The sequence below is a fragment of the Aythya marila genome (genome assembly GCF_965140915.1).
Source record: "Aythya marila genome assembly, chromosome: 4".
In the NCBI taxonomy this organism is placed as follows: domain Eukaryota; kingdom Metazoa; phylum Chordata; class Aves; order Anseriformes; family Anatidae; genus Aythya; species Aythya marila.
The window spans coordinates 53182883-53201868 of record NC_139045.1 but is presented as its reverse complement, the minus strand read 5'-3'; the positions used below and the strand labels follow the sequence as shown (position 1 = coordinate 53201868).

The following is an 18986-nucleotide window of genomic DNA, read 5'->3' as shown; positions in this document are numbered from 1 at the left end:
CTCAGTTAATTGCTTCGTTGCTTTGCGATGAGCTGTTTTACTGGGCACAGCTCCTTGTTCCAAACATCCTACTTCAAGAAATAAAATCCTTTGAAAGTGAATGGTTTTGTAGCATGGTTTGTACATAGCTTTGATTGTAAAGAGGCATGCTCATACACAAATCCTTTGTGAGACAGAGAAGTCAAAGAAACCCAGCATCTTTAGCATATTAATTTTTATAATAATAATAATGTTTGTCACCAAGATATTAAAATGTGTAGCTAGCATGGGAAAGAGCTTGCCCTTAGAGTAACTTAAGTTTTTATGATCATCCTAATGAATTATTATATTTAAATACTTAATAAAGTTATCAGTTGGTTAGTGTCAGGTAGGATCATTTGGCATAAATAGGGAATGAAAAGAAACACTAAAAAAGTGGAATTGAAGTTGAAAACTACAAAAAGAAAACCACTCTAACATTGAAATACCCATAATAAAAATACAGAAATAATGATAATTTCACTTTAATGTGGTAGAAATATATTTTAAATCTTGGAGGACTGTGTACAAAGTGTTCTTCGATACATGTAACAATCTTACATGGGGAAGTTTGTTGTGCTGTACTTAAAGATGAATCTGAGTTGAGAGATCCAAAAGGTTCCAAAAAAAAAAAAAGGGGGGGGGGGATCCAAATCCAAAAGGAGCAGGACTGCCGTGATGCTCTGAGGTGCAGGTCCTCTTCGGCTGGATGTTTGCTCAGAGCACAGAGACCACAGTCAGTGTTAGGTACCCAGGTTTCCTTTCTAGGAACGAAGGGTGTCAGGCAAGAATTTGGAGAGGCATTTCGGTGCTGGGAGGGAGAAAAACAGGGCCTGCCATGTGTCTCTTCTTGCAGCTGTCCTGGCTGAGGCTGTGGTGAACTGAGCTGGGACACAGATTTGTAAGAGAGTTTGGGGAAAAGAGGGGGAGATTTGAATTTTTCATAGGCGGCGATTGGGCAATAGGCATAAATAGCTCATATCCCCCCTTTTGTGCAAGCACCTCAACTATTCAGGTGTCTCTTCCGTGTTCTCTTTATAGAGCATTAAACTTAATCTTTCTTTCCCTTTCCTTTTCATTTCCCTATGGAAAGTGTTTTATAAGTTACTGGCTAGAAGAGAGGGCAGGTGTGGTGCTGAACTTCTTCAGGTAGGGGAACAAACTGGGCCTGGCTCTGCTGTGTCCTATGTGCTTTATCTTGGGCTCGTATTAAACAGACACTGTTGTGGTTCCTTTTCCATGTTGACCAAAAGCAGCACTGTCAGTGAGCCTTGCACAGAGGGTGCATGCATGTGCCCTGGGCACTGGCAGTAGCTCTGCTGAGGGTATCAGCCAGGACAGTGCTGGCTGAGAACGTTTTTTCCTTCTCCACACCGGTTTCTTCAGTCGTATCTGCACAGCTCTTTTATGAGGGTGTAATATAAGTCAGATCCCTGATACCTGGTAGATTTTCTTTTTCCTTTGAGATCGTTTTTAATGGGGTAAGTTGAGGAATCAGATTTAAAATACAGTGCAACAAAAGAGTTGCTTTCCCTGAGTACTGGCTCCTTCACTGTGAAACACCACCCAGTTTGACAACATCATGTTTTGCGTGGTTACAGAGTGAGTCAGGTCAAGGAACTGATATGGGAGAAAGGTAGGGTTTTTTCCTACCCTCATTAATTTTTCAGGTCTATGAGTTCCTTGATTCAGTTTCACACATGGCCACAAAGAAGACTTGTTCCAGCATGTCAGAAGGCCGGTGGTGGAGCAGAACAAGTGACTCATGGCGGGTGAGGAGAACTTGACACAGCTGCAATAAATGCCTAACCACAACTTCAGAGCATGTTTAAGATAAAGTCCTTCAAGGGAAGTAGGTAGGCAGGTATCTCATTTCTGATCCATTACTAGATCTGAGTCTCAGTGTCAGATTACTTGGCCTATTTAGCTATCTGCACACATACGCACACCCCTGAAAATTTACAGAACATCTTTCTGCTGAAAATTTAGGCTTTGGTATGTGAGGACCCCTCTTCAAATGAGTATCCCAAGCTAAGCATTGAGCTTTGTGAGAACAGGGCTCGGGATGTAGGGATGAACTCTCACGAGTTCATGTCTTTCCAAATATTATAGTAGGTCTAGAGTATTTTTTTTAAGTTGCCTTCACAGTGCAAAGTGAGAAGCAGTCAGTGAAAGAACTGTGATCAAGAAAAGGCATGCTTCCCTCAGTCTGCATAGTTAGGATCCAGTTCCTTTACGTCCTAGACCCATGCATTCTATTTACATTTTCCTTCCTCTTTTCTTGCAAACTGCTGTGTGTATGGACAGGAATGATTTTTCTCCCCATCCACCCTTGATTTCTCCCCCTCCCCCTCCACTGTCTTCTTTCTGCTGAATCTCATTTCAAATACTTAAGGCTTCATGCAGCAGGAGTGGTAGTATATTGATGTGTTTCTTCATGTGTTTTTTTTTTTTCCCCTTGCATCCACACTCCTTTTCTGGCTTCATATATGCCAAGTTTTGCTCTAGGCATCCTAAGCTAAGTGTGAAGTAAGATCTTAACATATGTGCATGATGGGGTGGCAGGGAGAGGTGTGATTCCTTATTGAATACTTTTCCATCATTTTTTCACTTTGCGGGGTCTTGGTAGATGCCTGTTCTTCCTCCTGTCTGACAATGATAGATGTGATTACTGGACTGATCGCTACATGCCCGGTAGTTGCAAAGTACAGCACCAAATTATTGTATCTGTTTTCATAAGGGTTTGGAGAAAGAAAGTATGAATATGAACAAATAAAATTGGAAGGGAGCATGGATGTGTTTTTCATTTTATCACTTGCACGGAGAATTGATGCACCTGAATGTTGTGCGGACTAAGATTTCTCTTATTGTCTTTGGCAGAACCTCCAACAGCAGCCATACCTTATCATCTTGTCAAACTATGGAGCCCTGTACATCAGATGAATTTTTTCAGGCTCTCAATCACGCTGAACAAACTTTTAAAAAGATGGAGAATTATCTTAGACACAAACAGCTATGTGATGTGGTGTTAGTTGCTGGTGATCGGAGAATTCCTGCTCACAGGTAAGTTTGTTATAATTTGGAGTAACCTTTTATCAGTTTACAAATGTGGTGTCAAAGTGTGTGTTTTGTTCTTTATTTATAAAACTTCCAAACACCCTAAACAGTTTGGAATACTTTAGACATGCTTATGTTTTTTTAACATTTATTTGGAAACTAAAAGTTATTTTCTGTCTGTTGTATGTGATAGAGCACCAAAAATGTTTGGGATATTTTCATGTTACACCTTCTGTCTCCAAGCATGTAGTAAGGTATTTGCATAACAAAGTAAGACCCCCAAAAAAGTCCCGATTGCACCCTAAGACCATTAACAGCAGCAGTAGTTTTTGTACCATTGAATGGAGTAAATACATATTCTTAGACTTAAGTTTTTCTTTCAACTTAATTATAAGCTGTTGGAGTCATAATTAGCAACAAGGACAGTCCCTTGTCCACGTGAAGTTTTTTGTCTCCTGTAGTAACAAGTCCTTTGATAGCAGATTACTGAGCACTGACAGTAAGTGTTAAAAGGCTGAATTTGATCAAACATTCCCATATCTGTCATCTGCGTAATTAACAGATAATACAGAATGCCGTTTAAATGCTAGGAAAATACCAAAGATTATGAAACAGAAGTATGAATAACTGAAGCATGTTACAATATTTAATGCACAGGATTAATAGTTTGAGTAGGAACCTAGGTGTAATTAAGCTGTGTTTTCGTAAGATTAGTTCTGTAGCAGAAATAGTAGCCTAAAGCATTCCTGTTTTCCATTGCTGATTTCTACCCCTGCAGTGAAACCACAGTTTAATGCTGTTAATAAAGTCTGGGAGAGGTTTCTGGTTTGGGTTTGGTATTTTTCTTTAAAAAGCCGGATTTTTGCTTTTATTCAGAAATCAGCCACACTGTTGTGCTGATGCAACTGAAGGAAGGACAGCATGGAGATGGGAACCGACTCGGGGAGCAGGGAGGTAGTTACAGTATAACTTGCTGTAGCTCTCAGAGTGAGCCTTCGTTTTATGAAACCTCATTTTTAAACAGTCAAGACTGTAATCAACATGGGAAAATCAGGGGTAAAGCAAATCTTACTGCAATTACTGTTAAAATGGGTGGTCCTGCTCTCCACCCAACCCCTAACCTCAATTCCTTTGTAAACACTTCTTCGAATGATGAGTATTTTTGGAGAGACAAGGGAAGTGTGGTTGAGCAAGCTGATTTGACTTTCCCTATGGCTACAGAGTTGCATAAGATCAGTGCTCAGCTTGATCAAATTAATCACAAAACTTCACGGTTCCTATGCAAAGAGTAAATCAGATGAAAACAGGGAATGCACGTACCCCCACTGGACTTGCACCCACTGAAGTAATTGAGAAGTCAAAGAGCTTTTTTACTGCTTGCTGTAAACTGCTGTAAACAGAAAAAATAGTGATGATAATAGTACAGAAATAATTTTACTTCCTTATGGCACCTTTGCAGTATGTAGTTCTGGGGTTGGGTTTATTTAATGATTAAAAAGTGTGGAAAGGGTGCAGAGGACAGCTGCAACTATCTTGTAAGGACTGGAAGATTCTGATTCAACAAGATAAACACAACATTCTGTATGCTAAAAAGTTCTTTAATATGTTTTTTTACCTGTTCCTCATTTATTTATAGAACTGACTTTGCTCCCTCGGTTTCTGCTACTGCATCTATTTCTGTAGTGCATTAGGCTCATGCTGCCACCTGTTACTTGCTCTGTTCTCCTCTTCAGGAGGAAAAGCATCTTGCTGTAGTTGGAGTATTGTGTTTTAAATATGCACAAAAGTTAAGGCCAAAGAAGCACACTGTGTGCTTGTAGCAGGAGGTGGGAGGCTTATGTTTATCCTTAGTTCACTTTCTTAATGTTGGAGCAGCCTACAAAGAAGCTTTGCCTTTTGCAACAGTAAGTTCTTTCTCTGACTCTTTTGAGTTGTTTTCCCAGGGAAACAGCAATAACTACAGTCTTCATCTTGGTACATTTTTCCATAGCACAAAATATAAAGATGGAAATGTCACATTTGGTTCAAAAATTTACAAAAAAAAAAAAAAAAAATCAGTGAGAAGATTGGCTTGATGTGTTTGTGGTAGCCTGTGTTGTAAGAAAAAAAATCTGTAGGATTTGTACTGCCTGCATCAACCTGTCCAAGTTCTGACTTCTTTAACATTGTCTGCAGGCTGGAATTCTCACTATATTTCAGAACAGTCGTTATTATTTTATCTTATGATTTAATAACTAACTATTTATTAAGTAGATACTAGATTAAAGGCTTAGCACACTAAGGCATGTAAGAAAACAAAGTTTGTTTACACTGAACAGCTTTTTAATTAAAAAAAAAAGTTTTTCTCAGTATGTGCTCACATAGAATTATGAAGAATATTTTTCATTATTATTAATCACTCATGTATAGAGCAGTTTGCAGATTTTCTGTTTTGAACCTGCTATTTTGAATAGTTGTATCTTTTTTCTTAGTTCTCTGTTTCTACATTTGATGATACCTGAATGTTCTGAATTATATGAAGTAAGTATATGCTTAGAGAAAAGAGCAGTGAGTTTGGTGTCTGCAATAGTAAAAAGCACAGGTAGTACATTGCTGTAAATTCTGAGAGGTTTTCATTTGAGTCTATTCAAAAAATTAGGGCTCTGAGTCTGCTACAGGTAAGAGTATCACACATAGCTATAATCTTTCTGAATATGGCATTTCCTGTTCTTGTAAGGCTGTTTATCTTCTCGTTCTGTGCTGAAATTATAGCTCAGAACTTATTTAAGAGATCAAAAAGTAGGTAGAAAAGGGAACAGTTCTCTACAAGGCAAAAAATACATTATACTTCTACTCCCTAACCTCCCTTAACTTCTGTATAGAACTGTTGCTGGACTCTTCTAAATGTGAGAAATGGAGTCCAGTTTTTTGTATCAGATGGTTTTCATGTGTCCACAGTGATTTCAGACATCAAGGTCATTTACTACGTTTCTGTTTATTACATTCATCTAACTGCAATACCCACAGTAAAAGTTTAGTAATAACTTGATGGTCAGAACTCACTTAAGGAATGGGAGATCTCTGGCCGGAGGGGATTTAAAGCCTGCACTGCATCACATTCTTTAACCAGCAGGCTGAAAATCTGTCAGAGCCTTTTTATTTTTTTCCTTCCTGTTGACACTGACAGATGAAAATATAAAAGGCATGGGACTGAAGGAAGGAAGGGAAATGGAAGCTTATATACTCTAGTGGCTAGTAAACTTGTTTGGAAGAGTACAAATCCTGGTCTGCAGACATTTTTGTATCTTGAGGTTTATTTATCTTTGTACTTCTTTTCCATATGGCTTAATAATACTTCCTTAATTTCACACACCGTATTACCTTACTTCCTAAATTCTTCACTGCAGTTTTATTATTGTTGTAATTAAATGTTTATAAAAGTTGAACGCACGGTGTGTTTCTGAAAAATCAAAATATATCTAAAAGCAGCTCTTCTGTGCTAGCTTTATGCCAAAAAGGTATCTGTTGCTACTAACTGTGATTATTCTGAAAGATTTTACAAAAGGAGTTATTGTAACCGTTGCTTTATGTCAGAAGTGGCAAAATAATTTTGAAAGGTTTGATTTCCCTGGAAGAAAGGTATAATTGGATGTCATTTCAACATCAAATTCTGCATGCTACGTATGTATTTAGGTATTTTAAACAAATTTAATTTCAATATACACAATGGTTGTATGGGATGGTACCACTTTCACGTAAACCTTTTATTACTGACTTGTTTTGTTATCGAGTAGCTGAAGCAACGTGGGGCTTCCTTGCAGGAGGTCGAGCTGTCGAGTTCCCTAGGCCTATTCTCAGCCGCTAGGCAGCCAGAAACCAGGAGGCGCCTCGGAACTGGCCCTTTTATCTTGAAGATGTTAGGAAGCTTCATTTCATTCCGACAGGTGAATCAGGTTGGGAGATACTGAATCTATCAAGTGCCAGGTTTGGCAGCTTGTCAGCATTTTACCTAATAATTGCTTTGAAGGCCTAGAAAACTGTCTAGATGAGGCACCTTATGGCCATTGCAGCAAGAAGTACACACATTTTATTGGCTCTTAGTAAATAACAATGAAGTTAGCCTAGCTCTTCAAAGTGAATTAAGCTGTCATGGTGCCTCTTCCTGGTTTTGGATCAGTACAAACCACAGAAATTGAAGAAATCAGTAACGCTAGAACCTCCCATAAGAACAGGAGAACATACTAAAACATGCAGATTTTGCCAGTGTTTAGTGCGTAGCCACTGAATGTTTCTCCAGAGAGATTAACTCTTCACACACCTTTGATTTTCCAGATGAAAAATTTTGGCATTAGCGTATTTTTTTCTCTGCATGAGAGACTGATCAGTAGGGCTCAGGGATCCTTGTGGGTGTCGTGGTTTTACCCAGGTGGGCAGCTGAACACCACCACAACTGCTCTCTGTTATTATAGTTGGGCCACTTAGGAAAGAAATCTTACTGATAGAAAAAAGACTGCAAACTAAGAATACAAAAAACATAACTTTGGTTTCTAAATGAGGAAAGGCAGCATTTTGTACCGTCAGTAGTTCCCAGTGAATGCTTGATTTGGTCAAATATTTCAAATGTAATGATTTATAAATAATAGAGAATCTCTCTGTGTTACGTACTTACGAAGTTCACATTTGCAGATGATGGCTCAAGCTGTCAGGGAGACTGTGGGTATTATTTATAAGTGCCATTTCTATAGTCATTGCACAGATTTCCTTCTGAAAAATTGTACTTGTCACGTAGCTATTTCAGAGCTTTTTTAGCAAATGAGAGTGAGGAAACCCTTCTGTGGACGGTTCAGTTATACATGAAGGTATAACTGCTTCACATGGTATGATCTGTGTGTAGGAATGTGGTTTATCTTCAGACAATCCAAAAAATTGAAAGAAAAATCAGTTACTAGTAATAAGATTAAGAAATCAATGAACAAGTGGGTGTCAAATGACATGAGTAAAGTAGTAATTGATTTTTATTGACTTCTGAGAAAAACATGGGGCAAAATAATGCCAGATGACTGGGAGTCTGCCAGTGTTTCCTTTTATGCTAGCGCAGTGTCACCTTGATGTGTTGTCACTGTATCTTTGAATCCTCTTTCTTTTTTGAAAAAGTTATATTTAGAGAACTATGTGGGTACCTCTTCTAAGACTTTTTATTGTGATCATGCTTGTTGGCTAAAATTGAAACTTATCCATGTAATATATGCTTCGGCACATTGCTTGTTTTAATCTACTCCTGCACTGGACCTGGTGTTTTGGCATATACATGTCACTCTCTGGAAAGCACATGACACTGTGAAGCATATATACCTTCTGGTCAATCTGAACAAAGTTAGCAAAAATATGAAATGGATTACATTTTGAATTTTAAATAATTTATTCTGGAGGACTTCAAGACTGGAAATGACAGGGAGAATTTTGCTGATACCACCGCAGCTAGTAGGAGGTGTTTGTCCAGAGCTTTGGGTTATTGCTTGGCATTTCTTCGACAGCTGTTGCTAAGATAAGTACAGTCCAACCATTTTGTATATAATGGTGCAGCTAACTAAAACAGTTGCACTGTTAGTTTAAAAAAAAATAATTCAATATTTGGTGTTGGGTTCTGTTTCCCATGGCACAGACCTTTCTTTTTCATGTTCTATTCTACATAGAAGTTCAAGACGATATTGCCAGAGTTTGAATATTTTGTTTGCTTTTTTATTTTTTCTTTCCTTTTTTTTAATTGGAATTGCAGGGATACTTGGATTATTTAAATCTGTCCATCTACACACTTTCCTTTGTGGTAAGAACTTCTATTTTGCACACACAGATCTAATCTTGTTAAATCAAAAGGCGGTTGTAGAAACTCTCCCATGTTGTTTGTATGAATTTACTGTAATTTCACTGAACTTCTGCAGATCGTTAGGAGGCAATATTCCCATTTATTTGTAGATGTCATTAAACGTGAGGTTAAAACGCTTAGAAGTGATGCGTTTAGAGATTCTGTTCTAATTTTTCTCCACAAATGAGATACAGAATAAATGTTGTATTTCAAGAACCGTGTATTCTTTAAAATAACAGAACCTTATTTCTCATTACAGAACTTTTTCAAATATACAAGATTTTAAAAAGACTTTTTTCCATGTACACTCTTGCAGAACACTACTGACTTAGCAAGTAGAAAAAAACAATTACCTGACTGTAGACCTGTCCAAATGGTTATTGTTCAAAAGACGTGCAGGGGAAAAAAGTAGTTGAGAGCAGTCAGTATTTATTACTATGCAGTTAATTAACTAAGAGACAGTTCTTTGCAGTTAATTTTGTAGTTAATTAAGAGGCAGGTTTTGTTTTTTTATAATTCATGGCTTCGTAAGTATACCTGCAAATCCTTGCTGTTAATACATTTGAGGTTTATTCCTCTGGTGCTAAAATTTTAAGTGAATTTTATTTTCTTTTGAGGTCCCAGATCTCTATCATCTTAACAAGCCAATGTAATGACTCAGGATAAACTGATGTTTCCTGAAGTATCGGATTTATTGAATATATGCAGATGAGCTGTGTAGCATATTTGCTTTAGGCTTGATTCTTGAGTTTGATGTTTCTGTGGCTGAGTAACTATGCAAGTGTATTTAGATTTGAATTCTACGTGAGCGAGACAATAGCGTGCTGCTGCAGCACAAACATTGATCCAACCTACAAGGCTGTTCCTGGAGGTATTTTGGGAACAAGAACAGCAGGCTTCCTCAATAGTTCTGGTAGGTTTCATACAGCAGAACCATGGATTGAATATTCTGTCTTCAGTGGATCTCGTTCTTTAACCCTAGCCCTGTGAACGCATACTGAGACATCTTCATTCTTACACGCATGGAGTGGCACTGAGAATAAAACATGAAATATATATATATATATATAAAATAATAATAATAATAAAAACAGTTGAGCAGATTACCACATTTACTTACTCTGTATCTTTAAATAATCAGAATTAATAAAATGCTCAGTACATATCCACAAAAGAGATTACTTTGTTAATTAGTTTGTTCTGCACAGCATATTTTCCTCCTTATATGGGGTTTTGTTGGCTGTACCATCTCCATGTTGACGGTGTAGTCCTGTCATCAGCATTAGTAGATGAATGTGTATGTGTGCACCAAGAGTAAAAGTGTTTTAAAGCACTTTGAAAAAGGACTAGCAAGTCATTCTTTCACATTTGAAAACTTAACCGACATAATACAAATGGATCTCAACTTTTTTTCAATTTCCATTATGTTTGTTTATATTCGATTTCCAATTTTATGTGGTTTTGTGGGTTGTTGCCACGTAGACTATCAAAAGTCACTGAGCTTTGAAAGAGTAATTTGTTTACTTCAGCAGCAAATATAGACTCAGTCACAGTACTTCGTTATTCATAGAGGGGAACTGGAGTGTGGAGCAGTTTGTCAATTTAAAAATGTTTTTCTCAGTACAACATTTTTTCAAGTTGTGAAGTAATGACTCTTAAATTAACAAACATCAGGTTGACTAAGCTTTTTTCTTTTCCTCTCTTTGTCTTTCTCCTTTTCTCCCGCATGATGTGCTCAGATTGGTTCTCTCATCTGTTTCGGACTACTTTGCAGCAATGTTTACCAATGATGTACGGGAAGCAAGACAGGAGGAAATCAAGATGGAAGGTGTGGAGCCAAATGCATTGTGGGCTCTGGTTCAATATGCATATACAGGTAATTAGAACGAAAATGGCAATTTGATGTAATGAATTGTCCTCCTGTGAGCATTATATTCCATTACTAGATTTCAAATGCTCTTTGGAATTATCATTCACATAATTTAATTCCGCATTTACATTAAAAAACCCATTGCTGTTACCTGAGGCAACCTGGTTAGATGTAGTTTTTCTGATAATACTATATGCAGATAGTTAAAAGATTAATTCAATATTTCAAATGTATTATGAATGATGAAAAAATGAAATCCTGATTTCATTAGGATTCCCTTTACTTGTATCATTATAGGTGCTGATTTGGAAAAGCTGGTTATCTAAAGTTGAAGGTGATATTTGCCAAGCCTTATGTTCTGTTACACAATCTGTAAATAATTCTGTTGCATCTGAGTTTGGGGGAATTTTACAAATCATAAAAGCAAAATTGTATCATCTGCTTTTTAATGTTGATAGGTCGCCTTGAATTAAAAGAAGATAATATTGAGTGCCTGTTGTCTACAGCTTGCCTTCTTCAGCTCTCTCAGGTTGTAGAAGCATGCTGTAAATTCCTCATGAAGCAGCTTCACCCATCCAATTGCCTTGGAATCCGGTCGTTTGCTGATGCACAGGGTTGCACTGACTTGCACAAAGTGGCTCACAATTACACTATGGTATGTTGTTCTTTTAAGAATCATCCAGTTATTTTAATAAGGAAAATACAAAATGTTTGTCTGAGTAAAATAGCAATGTTTTTCCTACAGAAAGCCTTGACCATTTTCCAAACAAGAATGCACATATGTTACCATGATGAGAAATGACAGAATAACTGTAAAGTTGCTGGTTTAGAGTTGGAAGAAAGCAGGCATGCATAATGCTTCCTTGTAATGGCAGTGGAATTGTGTGATACATGTTCAATAAAATCATTCAAAGGCTAGTTCGTATTTCTGTCAGTCAAAAACTACACCCTTAAACAGTGGGCTAGCTACCGTCATCTAGTCCAAAATAACAGATCAATAAATCAAAAAAAATTCATAATGAGCTGGAGTAGTCAGGTTCTAGGTTACACCTGGGGTATAAATGTAAGTATTCACCAAAATAGATTCTGTATTATACTTGATTTCTTAGTAATAGAATATCAGCATGACATCAAACAATTTGATCTTAGGCTATATGTGGCCAAATGCAAATTTGCCAGTGATATTTACAGAGTTCATTTAGAGAGAGAATGACCTGCCAACTTAATTAAATTTCATCTTTTCAATAATCATGCTTCTATTTTAATGTAAATGTTCTTTTCCTTCTCACATAGCATATTTTAGTAATGTTATCAGCAGAAGGCAGGATACTTATCTCTGAGTTAAGCCAGAGAGTCATCTGATATTTGCAGAGTTTTGTGAGGTATTTTTCTCTCTTCTTGATGAAATTTTGCCTGTGTAAGCTCCTGGGACCTGAATGAGGTCATGGAGATAATGCATTAGTGATGTGGGAATGGAGATAGCACTTAATTTGCCTGTGTAGTTTGGGGTTGCAGTGTCATTATGTTTAGATAAACCAAGAGGTTTAATTTTTTGTCCAGCAATTACTATTAGAAGCCCACGGCTTTCCTTCTGCTTTCTGAATTTGTGCAGTTTTAGAAAGTGCTGTTGCCTTTTTTGTTTCTTTTTGTCTTAAAGTAAATTTAGTTTAGTATTTATTACAGTTTAAAGTAGCCATCCCTTTTCCAATGATATCATTGTTCTTCCTCAGTAAGTGGATCTCTAATCTTTTAAAATTATGTGCACATAGAAATTTACGAAAAGAAGTCAATAAATATTGCACAGATTGTAACTTACATGGTTCCATTCTTGACCTTGATTATTGCTCAAATGAAAACGAGAAGACTTCAATTAGATAGTTAGATGAAACAGCAAAGATAAATGTGTTTTATGGCTTTGAGGACTATTAGGGTTAACATAGAGAGAAACAGTGACACGAAAAGCACAAAGAGAGAGTTCCTCCTTTGACCTGTTTGTTCTTTTTCAGAATAAGTCTGTGTTATTTCGATGGCCCTCACAACCTTTATTAGTCAACTGCAAAGCTCAGAAAGTTAATAAATGTTAGACTACTGTATCGTTAAGATCACTATTAGGGATTGTAGTTATACTACTTTGGCATTTTTTTGGCTTTTTATGGGAGAAGAGTCTATGAACTTCTCTCTTACAGCATCTTTCTTTTGCTCAGACTCCAGGAAAATAGTTCTATGCTTTCTGGCCGTTGTTTACTTCAGTGGCAAAATTGTTGCTTTTAAGGCTTTGATGTGGATGAAATTTAAATTAGGTGGATTTTAAAAAGCCATTTTCAAAACTAATTAGTTGTGCTAGATGGATTCTTCCCAAGGCCTCTTTTAATGTTGTTTAGTTCCAATGGAGACATGAAATTGAATTTTTGTAATAATGAGTAATAGAGAAGCAGCTTCTTTAGCTTGAAATGAATGTTGCTATGGAAACTGCATAGAAATATATAGTCCAATTGAATTGTCAATTAAAATAAATCCCCAAGTAATTTCATTTGTTTAAAAGCTGTTTGAAAGAAGCAAATGTTCAGCAGTACTAAGTGTTGGCCACTCAGTGCTCTTTCCATTAAGAAGTGTTAGAGCATAAGGGTTAAGCACACTGGTAGTACCTGTAAATTCTGCTTGTTAAAACAGTGAAATAATTATATGCTGCAATAATGAGGGATTATACTGAGTAGTTATATACTTCTGGCTTTTCCATGTAATTGTGCTCCTTTTTGAAGTAGGAGGTAATGAATAATACAAAATGGTTGTATTTTAATTTATATATGTTTTATTTGGTGAGATTTTCTTTCCCTTTTACAAAATGAAATTGTCATATACCCGTTTTTCTTCAATTAAAGCAACTTCTCAGTTTTAACAGTTTTGATGACACATGCATTATTTTGATTAGCATCTCACCAGCTTAATTAAAATATTTCTTTACATGAAGACCAGAAATTCAGATGAGATGAGCATTTGGTTAAACTGAAGGACCAATCAGTGAGTTATCCCAGTAGGCTTCCCTCTGTTAATAGACCTGCTCTGTCTAAATAATATTCATTAGTGTCACTGGAAAACATTAGCATGATTTTGTGGCATGTTTTTAATTGCACCCTACAATGTGATTAAAAATATAAACGAGTAAGATGGATTTGAATGCTGCATCTCTTCATATCAGAGGGTATAGATGTATGTTACGCTAAAAGGGTTTCAGTGTTGCGTTATTTTATTGGGTACTCTGTAGACAGTTAAGCTGTTTATTCAGAAGAGAGAACTTTTCAAGGTTATCACCAAAACAGGTCATTTTTTTGACACTGCAAGCTAAGCAAAGCTTGAAAAATCCTCAGGGTGCATTAAGTGAAATATGAAATAAACTGAAGTGATCAGTTGTGGGTGTAATGCTCTTTAAAGAGCAATTCTGTATTTGATTTTTATGCATCAGGTTTAAAATACAGTTGATGGGATCATGAGATGTGTTTAGATCAAGGTATCTTTTGTACAAAGATTATCCTGTTTTGTTATAGTTTTTACATAGTATTGGGGTCATACAGTTATAAATCTAGAAATTTTATTAGGCTAGGCAGTAGTATATCTGTTCACATTAATTCATAATGCCTTTTCAAACAAAGTGCCTTCTGTGCATTTTTCATGCCCTCTAGCATAATGCCTGCTGATGAATTTTAGCTGTCCTCAGGTCAGAGAAACAGCTGTTTTGTCTTCTTATTTGTTTGAAATAGTTGATAATGTACCTTGGATGAAAACCATTCACTCCTCTTTCACACAAAAGGGAAGTTAATATTTTCAGATGAGAAAACGATAGCCAATGTTATTTTCATAACATGAAATATCTGTGGTGAGTAGAGAGAGAGCTGTTCTTAGGTAAGTGTCAGTAATTTCATCGGTAGCCAAATTTGTACTTTCTTAATTACAAATTAAAAAAAAAAAAAAATACTTTAAACATTAAATGTGATAGTGCTTAAGACAATCCATCCGTAGACAGCTTTGTAATCTTTGTTTCTCACCTCTCCACACATTAAAGCATAGTGAAAAATCATGTTGCATTTAATCAGAAATCTCCTGGATATGAAAAGGCAAGAAATTTCAACACTTTTTTGTCTACTGAAGGCCAGACCCAAAATTTGTGTCAATGCCTAAAACAAGGATTTTATATTCTTGCACCTGAAATTGTAGTACCCTGCTCAGTGATTTTGCAAATAGTTGTACACTTGTTTTCACCTGTGAAAACTTGGGGTATTTCTGTCTTTTAAGTTCCCTGAGTACAGTTCTGACTAGCACAAAAGATCAGTATTGCCTTGGTGAGACTAAATAGTTTTCTGCATGCTGCCCAGCCTGTTTCAGAATCCCAAAACTGAGAGAGGTGCAAAGCTGCAATAGTTGTACTCTAAACAAACCAAGGGCATGCCAAGAACAGTTAGGTTGGTTTATTGCTAAACAGAGCAGTCAAAGCTGTCTAAAAGAAAAGTAGCTGCCATCCTCTCTGTGTCTGCCTATAACACTTTACCAGGAGGTCAGATAGCTCAGTTCTTGGTTAATGCATACCTCAGCTGACCAAAGCAGCCATTAGATGACAAAATTAGATTCTCCTTCAGATCCTGTGAGTCAAACACCTCTTGTTTTTCAGTTTTGCCCAAGTTTGGAGTTCAATCAGATCCCTGTGGTTAGAGCTTCCTGTGGGACTCCTGTGTACAGTTCGTCTCAGCCTGTGGGGTACTTTGATGCACTCTGAGATTTTAATCCTTCTGATACAGTACAGAGGGAGCCTTACTATCTACCTGGATTCAACTGTGGGGATTAAGTATCACTTTAAAATAAATACCATGACCTCCTTCATGTGCTCCTAATATTTTTTTGCTCTGTACCAAGACAGACCTCTGGTTAAGAATATCAGTATTATTCACTCTGCAGCTGCTGAAGGGTGAATTTAAGGTTATGGTCTGGATGAACAGTGCCACTGTGTCCCTGTTTTAGCCAGTACATAAAATTCAGGCTACTCATTTGATAAAGTTTCCAACCAACACTGCAGACCATTTGTTCTCTGAAATATCCTCTTCTTCCACAGAGAGTTCCCATAAGAAGAAGGAAAGCAAAGGCTACTGAGGAGGTTAAGAATGCTAGGAGATGACACACTGGCTCCTCCTTTTTGTCTTCAGAATCTCTGTCTGTAGAAGAAGAGGAATTGTCAGATTTTGATCCTTTAAAAAAAAAAAAAAAAAAAGCAAAACAGACATAGGCCAAAGATTGTGGCTGTATTCCCAGTGGAATGCTTTGATACTGTGCTCACAAGGAGTCTGCTTTAAAAATAGAATGGGAGCAAGAGGAAGTTGAATTTGTTCCCATCAGAAAGCAATTGTCTACAAGCAACAAGAAGGAAAATCAGGCTTTTTACACACAACAGCTGTTGAAGTGATAAAATCCAGTTGGAAAAAAGCTTTCTAAAGAAGATTGTTAACTGTCTTATACAAGATCAGCTTGTCATTGCCTTCAGAGACAAAGGAAACTTTCCATGCAGGTGCTTTCCCCTTCCTCTTCCTGTGATCCGGATAGACAATATGGGAAGTTTAAGGTAGTAAGTGTTGGCTTTTCTTTTTGGCACTGCTTTACATTCAGCGTGTATACTGCTGTAGATTTTGCAGTAAATTCAGCAAAACTGGAAGGACAGCTCCAGCTTGCATACGCTCTACTCAGATTCAACCAAAAAGCAGCCATGAAAGAAATGACCTCAGTGGAATCTGAATTTCTGTGAACGGCGTGTCTAAACCGGAAAAAAATTTGATGATTTTTCAGCTTCAATTTACTCCCAGAGTAAAATAAATAAAAGTGTGTGTGGGTAGTGCTACAGAGTATTTGTATGCTCCTTTCACCATTTTTAATATCTGTATTTATTCATTTTTTTAACTTCAATTTTGTAATACACGGAGTTAATTGAAAAGGAAAACAGAATTCTGTCTCCCTTGTAACCTATTAACAGTTTTCATACAGAAGCATTTTGTTTGCATAGCCAGTTGGATCTCTCTACTAGGAAAGCTTTTCAGATACTAAATCTCAAAGTTTCCTTTCCAAATTCTGTCCAGGAATACACAGTTATTATGTGCACAGATTAACACTTCCAGTTATTTTTCTAATGTTTCCTATTCTTAAATCAACTCCAGAGTTACCCATGTAGTGGAGCCACTTTAATCTTTCCTCTTCTATCTTCTAGCGTAATTATGTGTGTAGCTTTCAAATAAGATGGATTGTTTTAATCCTTACTATTTTTTTCCCTTTGCTCAATATTGTTCAGCTCATTAGTATTTTTGGAATACTGAGGCACTCCACTTTGAATTTAATGATTAGATTAAGCAATAACCTTTTTTTGCTTTGTTGTCATGGTGTCCTTTGGCATATGCAATGCCAAACTGTGCTGTGTGTTGTTTTTTTTTTCCATTTTGTTGCTAAATTTATACCTGTTTTGCAGTGCTGGTCCTGCTTCTGTTCACAACTTGATCCCAATTTTTCACCCTAAAGATGCTATTTTTTTCCCAGCTTCTAATGCAGAGGTTTTTCATTAGTGTGCATTTCTTTCTAAGTCAATAAACAAGACAGTAAAGAAGGGTGATTTTGGTATTTGGTCCAGTTAGACTTCCCCATCTGTGGATCTAACGCATTTTATCCTCCTCATATTTTATAAGCATAGGTAGCAAAACCAGAATGCAGTTGTTTAGCTATCTAGCAATTAACAACCCATTACTAAATTGATTGTAATGCTGTTTTATTGTAATGAATCTACTCTCAGTTTGGAGTATGAGTTAATTGGGTTTTGAGCTATCAAAGTATAAGAACATGTTGTGATTTATAAACTGCTTCTACTTTCCTTTCCTGTTCTGCCTTGTAAAGGTGTACAGGGAAAGAATATAGATCATCTCACCCTTTTCTCTTGCATTCCAAAAAAACATTCAGGTTTCTCACTGTATGCTCTTAATGTTGATTGTATTTCTATATTTTTCTGCTTTGTCTGTCTAAGCCTGTGAGAATCCATATAGAATATTCTGCAAGTCCTTTTGTTCTGTGGTAATGGGATATCACTACGAGAAGTGCTCTATATTGTGAACTTTCTTCCTTTGAAGTAAGAATCTGTTGCTGGAAATGACATAAGTTTAAAAAATTGAATACTCCTATCAAAGTAAATATTGTTAATAAATCAGACTGTACAATATTGTGGATTCTTTGTATGTTTTTCTCCCCCTCAGTCTATCAGATCAGCTGTATAAAACCTGAAAAATAGTTGAATAAACTTCAAATGTCCAATTGAAAATGAACAATGAAATTGTCAGTGTTCTTTATTTCCTCTGAAAACTTGAATCACCATAGTTTAATCTAGCAATAATGAAAACAGGTAAAAGCATACCCAGTAGGTGTTGCAGCATGTTATGCTCTTTGCTTCACAGAGCATCTCACGTTGTGTTCTACACAGACAACAGAAACAAACTACACCTTTTATTTTTTTACCATGTACTTCAGAAGGTATTTCATCAGTGTGCAGTGTCATGATAATTACCTCTACAACCAGTGCTTATTTCTGTCCGTGCACTTTGCCCTCAGTTGTTTCAGCACATTTGTTTGTGGGACCAGGTGGTAGAGCCTGGGAAATGATCATTAGTCAAAATAACTCCGTGCATATTTTTTTCTCCCAGGGCACCTCCAGTGGCATTTACTGGCACAGCTGAGAGGTAGCATGAAGGACGGTCAAGTGAGGAAGATATAGTAGGAGTTAAATAAACTCCTTAATAAATTATAAAAATAAACAATAATTAATTAAATAATTAAAAAAAAAAAAAAACTGCCTTCAAAGGAAGCTGTCAGCTGTATTCAAAATACTTTTCTTTTTATTTTTCAGGAAAATTTCATGGAAGTAATTAGAAACCAGGAATTTCTGCTATTGCCAGCCACTGAAATTGCAAAGCTTTTAGCAAGTGATGACATGAATATTCCTAATGAAGAAACTATATTGAATGCACTACTTACATGGGTTCGACATGATTTGGACCAGAGAAGGAAGGATCTCAGTAAACTCCTGGCTTACATTAGACTGCCTCTGCTTGCTCCACAAGTAAATTGCTCAATTTCTGCCTAGCTTATATCCTTCCTAGAGTATGATGTGGCATGCCTACAGCATCTGTATAG

General features: G+C 36.6%; 1 protein-coding gene across 4 annotated transcripts in view; it reads left to right on the top strand.

Moving 5' to 3' along the window:
- The window catches only part of KLHL5 (kelch like family member 5), a 54602-nt gene that overhangs the window by 22357 nt on the left and 13259 nt on the right, over positions 1-18986 (top strand). For 2 of the 4 annotated variants that reach the window (XM_082760363.1, XM_082760364.1), the window contains 4 exons: positions 2899-3081; positions 10657-10793; positions 11246-11442; positions 18700-18912. In XM_082760363.1, the coding sequence (XP_082616489.1) occupies positions 2939-3081; positions 10657-10793; positions 11246-11442; positions 18700-18912 (690 nt within the window). In that variant the 5' untranslated portion in view covers positions 2899-2938. Of the gene's footprint in view, positions 1-2898; positions 3082-10656; positions 10794-11084; positions 11122-11245; positions 11443-18699; positions 18913-18986 lie in introns of those variants that run through there. The other 2 variants (XM_082760366.1, XM_082760365.1) reach the window with 2 other exon arrangements.